Source organism: Mesoplodon bidens (assembly GCF_964165515.1).
Source record: "Mesoplodon bidens genome assembly, chromosome: 1".
NCBI lineage: Eukaryota > Metazoa > Chordata > Mammalia > Artiodactyla > Ziphiidae > Mesoplodon > Mesoplodon bidens.
In genome coordinates this window covers 49,905,042-49,915,416 of record NC_138176.1, presented here as the reverse complement: position 1 = coordinate 49,915,416, position 10,375 = coordinate 49,905,042, and the positions used below count along the sequence as shown (strand labels likewise).

General features: G+C 53.1%; 1 protein-coding gene across 1 annotated transcript; it reads left to right on the top strand.

Moving 5' to 3' along the window:
* Positions 1 to 5,326: 5,326 nt before the first annotated feature.
* ZNF488 (zinc finger protein 488) lies at positions 5,327 to 6,301 on the top strand (the record flags this gene model as incomplete). Its single annotated transcript, XM_081230408.1, has 1 exon — positions 5,327 to 6,301. The coding sequence occupies one exon, from the start codon at positions 5,327 to 5,329 to the stop codon at positions 6,299 to 6,301; it is 975 nt and encodes a 324-aa protein (XP_081086534.1).
* Positions 6,302 to 10,375: the final 4,074 nt, after the last annotated feature.

Below are 10,375 nucleotides of genomic sequence, written 5' to 3'. Positions count from 1 at the left end.
TGTGGGCATAGATGGACATGGAGCCTTCGAGGGCTGGCTGGGAAGTCCTCTTTCCCACCTCATGGCACAACCAGCCAGCCTCCAGGAAGGCCTGGACAACTCTGCAATTTTTCGTTTTCTCGGGGTTCTATGGCTAGGAGGATGTCTAGAAAACGTGTGTTTTCCTGGCACCTCACAATCCACATGTAGAAGAGGTAGATGGATGATTATCCTTAGAAATCTTCCAAAAAGGTGTGAGAAGCATCTCCAGAGTCTGGGGAAACCAAAGAATTGGGGCACAGGAGATTTTTTTCTGTTCTCATTTGTTTTAGCTGAAGAGGAAGGCAGCACAGGAAGGCACCGTTGGTGTAGATGGTGTCACTAAATAAGACCTAATTTCCGAGCTGCAGCTTGGGACAGCTGGAGGCTGACCAGCTGACTTGGGGTGGTAAGTATCTGCAGACATCTCAGTAACATGCTGTCGTTCAGTTGTTTGCAAAGAGTTCTACTGTAAATGGAGGGGGGAGGAGGAAACTGCCCAGGCCATTTGATGACTTGTTAAACACTCTTGTGCACTGGTCCCTGGAGGGGCATGAATGGAGGGTAGGCAACCCTGAGGCTGTCTCTAAGCTTCAGAACTAGTGCGATAATAAATTGATGCTACCTAACATTTATTGAGCCAGGCTCTTTAGCACTCTAGACATGTTAATCCATTATAATCTTCACAACCACCTGATGAAGTGGGCACCAAGGTGATCCATGATGAGAAATCAGAGGCAGGGAGAAGATCAGCACCTTGCCCAAGGTCATGTGATTGGTAAGAGCAGAGCTATATTTGATCCCGGCATTCGGACCCTAGAACCCACACACTTAACCTCTATGTGGATGTGAGGCTGGAAGGTTCCTGGGACGGCCTGGTTAGAACCTGAACAGAAAGGTAGAATGTGGCCAGTGCTTCTCAGATGAAGCAATGATTCCTATTATCTAGGAATAGATACTAAACAGAGAAACAAGTGCTTTTATGCTATGGGGTGGGTGAGGGATCATTTCTCAGAGAACTTCATGTTTTGGTCAGTAGAATCATGGTTGGTGGCCCAGGAGGACTGAACCCTGAGGCAGAAGTATCCCCATTGATAGGGAAGATTGGACATGGTCAGACACCCTGTTGACTTGGGGAGCTCAGTTTCAGAAGGTTGCCAAGATCATCTGAGGGCTGGGAAAAGGTTCAGAGCCTGGAATTGAAATCAGGTTCTTTCAATAGGAAGACTATGGGTGGTACTGAAGGATGTCTGTATGACTCAGAGGGTTGTCTTGCTGAGCTCAGACTGAAAGAACCAAGGAAGACAAGAAGAGTCCCTTCTCAGGACACACACAATAGAGCGCCAAGGATGAGTAAATAGTGTCAGGGGGTGAGAGCCCAGAATGAACTGAGGCTATTGAGGGGAGTGGAGGACAGCAACGGTCTTTTAATACCGGATGGGAGCAAAAGAACAAGGGCTGCATAGATCCACTCGCTGCCAGAACTGCTGGTGTCTGTGGAGGGAGAAAGAGGAGGGAGCAGCTCTGCTTTGCCCAGCGATTGTCTGGACAGAGAACCAGCCTCCAGTTGCAAAGGGCGTTGGTAGGTCCATGTAGGAAAGGGGGACAGAGGCAGCCCTGAGCAGCTGTGCATGTGGTCTCCTGACCCAGAACTCACTGTCCAGGGCCAGGAGTGACCCAGAGCTGCCCTCACACATCTGCAGAGGTCACCTGAGAGGAGCTGAGGACCATGGCAGAGGTGCATGTAGCCTGGAGCTGGATGAGACTCAAAATCTGATGGGAGAGAGCCTGTGATCTCTCGACAAGAGGAGATGAGCATTAAGAGCTGGCAGGGCGGGGCTTCCCTGGTGGCGCAGTGGTTGAGAGTCCGCCTGCTGATGCGGGGGACACGGGTTCGTGCCCCTGTCCGGGAAGATCCCACATGCCACGGAGCGGCTGGGCCCGTGAGCCATGGCCGCTGAGCCTGCGCATCCGGAGCCTGTGCTCCGCAACGGGAGAGGCCACAACAGTGAGAGGCCCGCGTACCGCAAAAAAAAAAAAAAAAAAAAAGAGCTGGCATGGCTCCCCAGGAACAAGCCACGGCAGACTCACATCATCTTCCATCTGAAAGACTTCCATCTGATGATGGTCGCAGATGGAGTGGCCTGAGGTTAGATGGGGCCCCAGATGGAGTTTGGTAGGACATTGTTTGCATTTGCCCGTGTGATCTTACCCAGCAGTGCTGGTGCATGTGAGGGTGGTGACCCGCAGGGAGCGTGGGCAGCAGGCTGAGGTCGCCTGGCAGGTCAGTGCCTTGTCTCCTCCTTTTCTTCCTCCTCCTCCTCGTTCTCATGATCATTGTTAAGATTTGGATGACAGCATTGACAGAAGCGATTTTGGGTGGATTCAGCAGTTGGCCAGATCTGCCACAAGCTGGCGCAGCACAGAGCTTAGCACTGTGGCACTTGCAGGTTGGAGATGAACACATTTGGGTTGAGAGCTGCAAATTTTCTCACGTGGTTGTTGTGAAAACTCCATGAAATAAGGTGTGTTAAGCTCTTGGCATCTCTGACATGTAGACACTTACATAGTCAAGAAGTGGTGAGTTGCATATTTATATCATGAAGCATCCTGTTAGCAAACATTCCATCCTGAAGTAAGACCACATGTTGCAAATTTTACCCCTGAGAAGGTTGTCCCATCTGTGGCTCAGGGCACTCCGGACGGTTCTGTCAATGGGGTCTCCGTGGCTGTGGTTGGACAAGGTTGCCTAAGCTGTGAGGGTAGTGCAGCGGGGCTGTGTGCAGAGGGATGCAGGGGTGCAGCCGGACCAGGGTCAGCAGGGCAGCCTCCTGCCCGGGCATGGGATACGCCAGGTGGTTCTAAACTGTCATCTGGAGAACAGTGAGAGACAGAGAGCGAGAGAAAGGGGGAGTTTGTGTGACGGTGTATGTGCATTTGAGTGTGTGATAGTATGTGTATGTGTTTGTGTATGTGAACATATGTGACTGTATGTATGTGAGTGTGTGTATATGAGTGTGTGTATATGAGATTGTGAGTGTGTATGTGTTGTGAAAGTGTGTGTGAGGGTATGAGTGTGCCTGGGTGTGCGTGTGTCTTTGGGAGCTCACGGAAGCTCAGCATCAGGGCTTCAAGCAGACCAGTTATTCTTTGCCAAAGGGGGAGAAGTGGCTTCATCCCAGTTGGAGTCATACACTGGTAGATCTGGAAAGGACTGTGGAGATAACTAAGCCCACTCCCAGGCGATGGGAGCTCGAGGCTGAGAGAGGAGGGAAGGACATCTCAGGGTCAGCTCGTGGAGTGATGTGACTGCCTCTTCCTCTTCAAGGAGCGTTGCTGGGCACTAATCTCTGATGTCAGGGGCATCCCCTTTGAGGACTCAGTTTGGAAAGGATGTTAGGCGAGGCTCAGCTCTCCCTGGTGGCCAGTCTTGTAAGTCCTTGACAGAGCTCAAGACCAGGCTCACAGAGGAATGGGCTGAAATGTAGGTCTGGCATGTGTTTCCTCAGGAGCTGTTTAAAGCTCAGAGGTTAGACAAAGAATTTGGCTTTTTGATGGGGTAAAACTTGGGAGAAGTTGGAGAGAAGGCAGGAAAAGGAGACCTAAACCCTCAACGTGCCCTCATTTGGTGTTTGGGTCACATGGTTGACTTGTTGTTTACCTCTGGGGGCTCTGGGAGGCCGACATGGCCAGTGCAACCAAAGCAGGCTTGGGGACACACACTTGGGTTTCAATCCCAGCTGCGCCTCATCCTTGCAGGCGACATGGGGCAAGATGCTTAGTATTGCAGGACTTGGGTCCTCCTCATCTGTGAAAGAGGGTGAGGACCCTCCAGGTGTGTTGAAGACGGAAGGAGGTGACATGTGCAAAACGTGTGTCACAGACTCCTGTTGCCAAGATAGTGAGAAGGAGGGCAGGCCCCTGTGCTTCCTTTTACAGGTGGGGCAGGAGGCGGGGCGAGAGGAAGGAGCTAAGTTGGACTCAAGTGATGTTCCTGTGAGGAGGGAGCGGAGCTGTCCCCTCCTCACGGTCCTCCTGGGCTCAGGAGACGTATTTGTTAATGATGAAAACTCGGGACACTCAGCTGAGTGTGGTCCAGCAAAGCTCTCACAAGCTGAGGGGGCGCTTGAAGATGGGTTTGCAAGCCTCAAGAACTTGCTGGTGGAGCAGATCAGGGAAGGGCAGGGATGAATGTCTTCCCAGAAGGGCTGATGGCTCCCTTTCCTCCTGGGTGCCACCCTCACTTATGGCCATTGTGTGTCTCCCCTGCAGCCGTGAGCGCCTCAAGGGCAAAGCCGAGGCTGGTTCCCCAGGTGATGCCCAGCAGGTTGTCCCAAGAGGGCATTTGACAGTTGACAGGTGAGCAGAGCAGAAGCAAGTGTATGAACATGTGAAGAACAGTTGTGGTCACTTCAGGAGAGTGGAGAGGGAGACCCACACTTGGTGCGGGGGCAGGGCCTGTTGGATAGATGGCTGCCCCCAGGTGTGGGAGCAGGCAACAGGAACAGCTCCAGACCCAAGCCACCATGTCGGGATGTTACTGTCCAGCTTTTCCCCTCTGGTCACCTGTGCTGCAGCAGCTCCTGTGTCCAAGCACATCTGATGATTTGTGAGGAAAGGTGGCATGCAGAGCAGCAAGGAAAATAATGTGCTGTGAATCAGGGTGCAAGCATATTAGAGTTGTCAACCAAGTCCAAACTGACTGGTGGAAGCCTTGTGTAAGTACAGCAGCTGCTGCCTGGAGGTTGACAGATGGGGGGCAGTACTGAGCCTGGCCTCTGGGTGGGAGCTTTGTGCGCTGTGGTCCTTCCCCCCAATGGAGTCCTGGAGGTGAAAGCATTGTGCTGTGAGTCAGGGTGACTTGCTGCATCTGTAGTAGTCTGGGTTCTTTGGATGCAAAGGACAAAAACTGTCTCTTGCCAAGTTAGCCAAGAAGATTAATTAGAAGGACTGCTTGTCTAACATCACACAGCTGAGGACTGGCAGAGCCTGGACTCACAGGGACACTTGTCTGCCCTGAGTTCATGCTCCTATCAGCACTTGCCCTGAGACACCAAGGTCCCAGGTGAGAGAAGGCTTTCTATAAGTTCCTACAACCTGCGTGCTCCTGTACGTCCCTGAGTGGAGAGCACGCTTCTCACTGCCTTTTGCTTCCTCTCTCTGCAGAGCCCTGTGGTCCTAGTGTGCCAACCCAAGCACCAGGGGGAGACCTTCAATCTCAGGGCCCCTCCCCGGTCCCAGAAGCCTCAGAGACTGACAGCTGTTGGAGCGTCCACCTTGCTCAGCTGGCCCAGGCCCTGCGGTCCCCATGGCTGCCGGGAAGGGAGCTCTGCGGAGCCCTTCAGCTGAAAACAGATGGCGGCTTAGTGAACCCGAGCAGGGCTGGGGCTGCAAGCCAGTGCTGCTGGAGAAAACAAACTGCCTGGGCTCTGAGGCTGCCCCAGTCAGCGGTGGCCGGGATGAGGCCTGTGCCGAGATGGCGCTGTCAGCAGCCCCGGGCAAGCTCAGGCTGGGAAAGCTGATGCCCCGGAAGGCTTGCTGGGAACACGGGCAGAGCGCCTTCATGGAGGTGCCTCGGCTCAAGAAGAGGCTTGGGGGCAGGCAGGCCCAGGAGAAGGTGCACAGTGACTCTGCAGGCCAGCCTGGCCCCCAGCAGCTGACCCTGGACATCCCCAGGGACCCGGCTAGCATCACCTGCTTCTCAGTGTGGCCCAGTGGAGCCCGTGGGGAGCAGAGAAGTGCCTTCAGCAAGCCAACCAGGAGTCCAGCAGGGAGACCAGGGCCAGCCTCCGTCTTCCAGGAAGGCAGACCTGTAGACGCCCTGGGGGAGGTGCTGGGACTCATCAACACAGTAGATGTCAGTTGCTGGGGTCGACTTTCCAACTCCAAGCTTTTGGTGGGTGATTTCTGGAACCTGCAAATGGTGCCACCAAATGCTCCTCTCTGCGGCACTTTCCTGGGTGACCCCATGCTGCGGCTCAAGCACGCCACGGCCCAGATGCCCACACCTCCGTCGTGCTCCTCCACCGCCTCTCGGGCCCTGCTGCCCGCCACGCTCACCTCCCTGGGCCTGTCCACCCAGAACTGGTGTGCCAAGTGCAACCTCTCCTTCCGCCTGACCTCCGACCTGGTCTTCCACATGCGGTCCCACCACAAAAAGGAGCACGTGGGGCCCGACCTGCATTCTAAGAGGCTGAGAGAAGAGGCCCTCACGTGCCCCGTTTGCCATGAGTACTTCCGCGAGCGCCACCATCTCTCCCGGCACATGACTTCTCACAGTTAACAGGCGGTTTGGAACAAGGGCGTCCAGCACGTGGTCGTGAGGCTGAGATGGCTCATGGGGCCTTCCTCCGAAAAGACTAGTCACGGTTGTCCACAGGGCCGTCTCCTTGGGTGTTTGAGGATGAACAGCTCAGTCATAATTGGAAAAAGTCAACCCACCCCCAGGATGTGCTTTAAAGGAAGTAAAGTCGTGAAATGATGCGCTTTGCTAATGGCAGGGTATGGTGACGAATAGGCATCAAGTGTTTCTGACATTTTCAAGAGTGAGGGCTGTGCTCCCGTCCCCGTAACTCTTGCTCCATGTGGAAGCAAGTCTGGCACCCAGCATGGGCTTTGGAGGCAGACAGACCTGGATTGGGATCTTGGCCCTTTCGCATACTGGCCCTGAGCCTGGGCAGATTGCTCTAACTATCTGAGTCCCGGCGTACTTCTCTGCAAAATGGAGATGGTGACACCTGTGTCTGAGGGATGTTGTCAGGATCGTATGGGAAGACGTGTGGGAAATGGCCAGCATGTGCCCGGCAGTGTCATCGCAGAGTAAACGGTACTATTAGCATGATCCACATTAGTCAACTATTGTTAAGTGACAAAATTTCAGTGGCAAACAATTCAGAGCCCCTGTTTCTCAGTCATGGGCCTGTGGGTTGGCTGGGGTTGAGCTGGGCTTGGCTGATCTTGGCTCCAAGGTTGCTTTCTCTCTCAGGACTGTTGGGCTGCCCAGTCATGCTTCTCTCATGGTTACACCAAGAGCACAGCAGGACAAGTCCAAATACCCAAACACAACCCAAGCCCCTGCTTGCTCCCTTCCACTAATGTCCCGTTGGCCAATACAAGTAGATGGCCAAACCCAAAGTTAAGGGGTGAGGTGTGCATATGGCCAATGGGGAAGTCATGAGTGAGTGTATAATCCTACAGGGGCCGGCGGAATTGGGACCAATAATTCAACCAACACCTGGTCCCTGGTTCTTCACACTCTGAATACGTGAAAGTGGGAAAATGAAACAACGCATACATGCACACATACATGCACACACACCCCTTAACTCTCAGGAAGTGAGCATGCACAAAACCTTAAGGCTTGAGACATTGTGAAGACTGGGAGAGTTCTGCGTACCGTTTATTATCTGATGCATGTTGAGTTTCAGTACCTATGCTGTTTATCCACATTTGTCCTTTTTCCTAACAATGCAAACCTCAGGTCATAAACTCTGCTGGAACACAAGCCAGTCTGTGTGAAAGCCCTTTGTTGGAATTTCTTTCAAGTCACTGCAGTTCTTTTGAGTGGTTTCCGCCTCACTTTCAAGATTCGTTCATTTGACCTGCAGTTTCCAACCCCTCCTTTGGGGCCTCGGTCACAGAGCTCAGGCTTGTGGGTGGGAAGGAGCTGGTGGGGGTCTCAGCCAGCAGCGAGCCAGCCATCCAAACACCCGCAGACTCCGCCTCCCCTCTCCATTTCCACGGCAGGCTCCCACCTTGCCCGAGGCAGCTGCATGTCCCCCCTCTGGCCCAGCCCACACCTGTCCCTCTCTCTCCCACTCCCCCCACCTCCCACCCATTCTCCACAGCCAGAGGTATATTCATTCATTTCTTGGCCTCCCTGGGCACCCGTGCTGTGCTGGATTGTGTGCCAGGCCCCACCGGGGGCACAGTGAGTTCGACCCACTGTGTGAGTCGAACACAGTCCTTGCTCAGGATGTGAGATGATTAGGGTGCAGTGCAACAGATGCAGAACAGAGGCCTGTGCCGGGGTGCTGGGCACGTTGGGGGGCGTGCCCAAGTCAGACCTGTGGGTAGGGGAGGAGGGTACCCCTGGAGGCCTCCTGAGGGGTGGGGATGTGATCTGAGCCTCAGAGTCCAGCAGGAGCTGGTGATTCAGACAGCGAGGGCAGTGCTGGGGAGAAGGTGGTCCTGAGCTATAGTGTCTGAGGCTTCTCCAAGGCCCAGGTGGGGCAGACTTAGTGGGGAGGTGGGCCTCTGAGATGGAGACATAGGAAGGCATCGAAGGAAAGGAGTTCGGACCAGGGCCCTGGAGGGCCGGCTCCAAGAAACCCTTCCAGGGGGCCTCTGGCTGCAGCAGGAAAAGTGGGCTGGAGGAGAGGAGATGGACCCCCTGAGCCATTTCCTCTGCATCTGGAAGGAAGCAGCAGTGCTCCACAGAGGCAACAAGGAAGCACCCCCATTTCTACAGGGAGGCTTGGAGGCCCCACCCTCCCTGAAGGAGGTCAGGGACCCTGCAGGCTGGGCCCCTTTGGGAGCTGCGTGGGGCTACAATTTGCCCACCGGGAGGCTGTGCCCAGAAGGGGGCTGAAGCTTTGGGGAGCCTCCCTCTCTTGCCATCCCATGTGGGGAAGAAGATTAATTAGAAGGGCTGCCGTCCCATGTGGGGAAGGAGAGGACACCTCATGGGGTTGGAATCTGAGACTCCACACCATGCACTGATGTACGTTATGTCATTTAATCCACATGATACGCCCAGGAGGTAGATACTTTTTAAAATTAATTAATTAATCGATTGATTGATTTTTAATTTTTGACTGTGTTGGGTCTTCATTGCACTCGGGCTTTCTCTAGTTGCGGCGAGCGGGGGCTGCTCTTTGTTGCGGTGCGCGGGCTTCTCACTGCGGTGGCTTCTCTTGTTGTGGAGCATGGGCTCTAGGTGCGTGGGCTTCAGTAGTTGCGGCATGTGGGCTCAGTAGTTGCAGCACGTGGGCTCTAGAGCACAGGCTCAGTAGTCGTGGCGCATGGGCTTAGTTGCTCTGCAGCAGGTGGGATCTTCCCAGATCAGGGCTCGAACCCGTGTCCCCTGCATTGGCCAGCGGACTCCCAACCACTGTGCCACCAGAGAAGTCCCGCAGGAGGTAGGTACTTAATTCCCATTTTACTACGGAAGAAACTGAACTCCAAGAGGTCAGCTGACTTTCCTAAGACCATGGGTTCTGGAGAAGCAGTACAAGAATAAGACCCCAGGACTGCCCCACTTGTGCTCACATCCTTCCCAGCCTGCCATGCATCTGCTCAGCCCAGCCAGGTTGTGTGGCATTGTGGACGATGAAAAAACTGGGACTTAAGACAGGCATTGACTCCCTGTCTGCAATTTCAACTTGCACCCTTCCTCCCCTCCCCAACATTTTCTATTGCCCTTCTCTTGAGCACTTTTCACAGTTTTGCTTACTCTTTTTACTGATTTGTCTTGTTTCTTGTATTTCCCATCACTAGAATGTAAGTTCCATAAGGGATTTTTGCTGTTTTGTTCGCTGCTGTATCCCCAGCAGCTAGAACAATGTAGGCACATAGCAGGCATTCAACAGACCTTTGTGGGAGGAATGAACGAGATGCCTGGTTCTGGCCTCATTCCTGACAAACCAGCTTCGCACAAGGGTTTCGACATCTGTTAAAATGGATGCACAGCTGTTCTCCTCTGACTTGTTGGATTGCTCTATAATTTCTTTGAAATCAGTTTGACAGGCATAAGTGCACTATACTAAAACAATAGAAATTTAGAATTGAAAGGGATTCTACATTTCTAGTCCATTCCCTGATTTCATAGCAGTGAGCATTGAGGTCCATGATGAGCTGACATGCAAAGCGATGCAGGGCAAGAGGTGGTGAGGTCAAGGCTAGGACCCTGAGATGTCTACAATGGTGTGTCTTCCCTGGCCCACCCACACTTCCCTGGGAACCTCGGCTATGGCTGCAAACAGAATGATTACTGATAGTGACCACATCATTCATAAGCAAGAGAGACATTTTGAAAAAAAATTAAAATTAATTAACTTTATGAAGAAGCACAAGAAAACATCTCCCAAGTCAACTTTTTAAGATGGAGTTCATTTTGGTAAAAATTGATGTAGATGCAAGTTGCTTTGTAGCAATTCAAATGGACAGACGCCAAGATGACTTATGGAGGTGATGACTTACAGTTTATTAATGTGGCAGTTCCTACTTGTCACCAGGCTGCGTTCCCAAAGTCCCCATGGCAGTTGAAGCCTGTCTCGTCCCTTTTCTCTCCTACCCTCCTATATCGACTGGGGATCAGTCACTTTTAATCATGACTTTGCCCACACTCTCTCTGCCA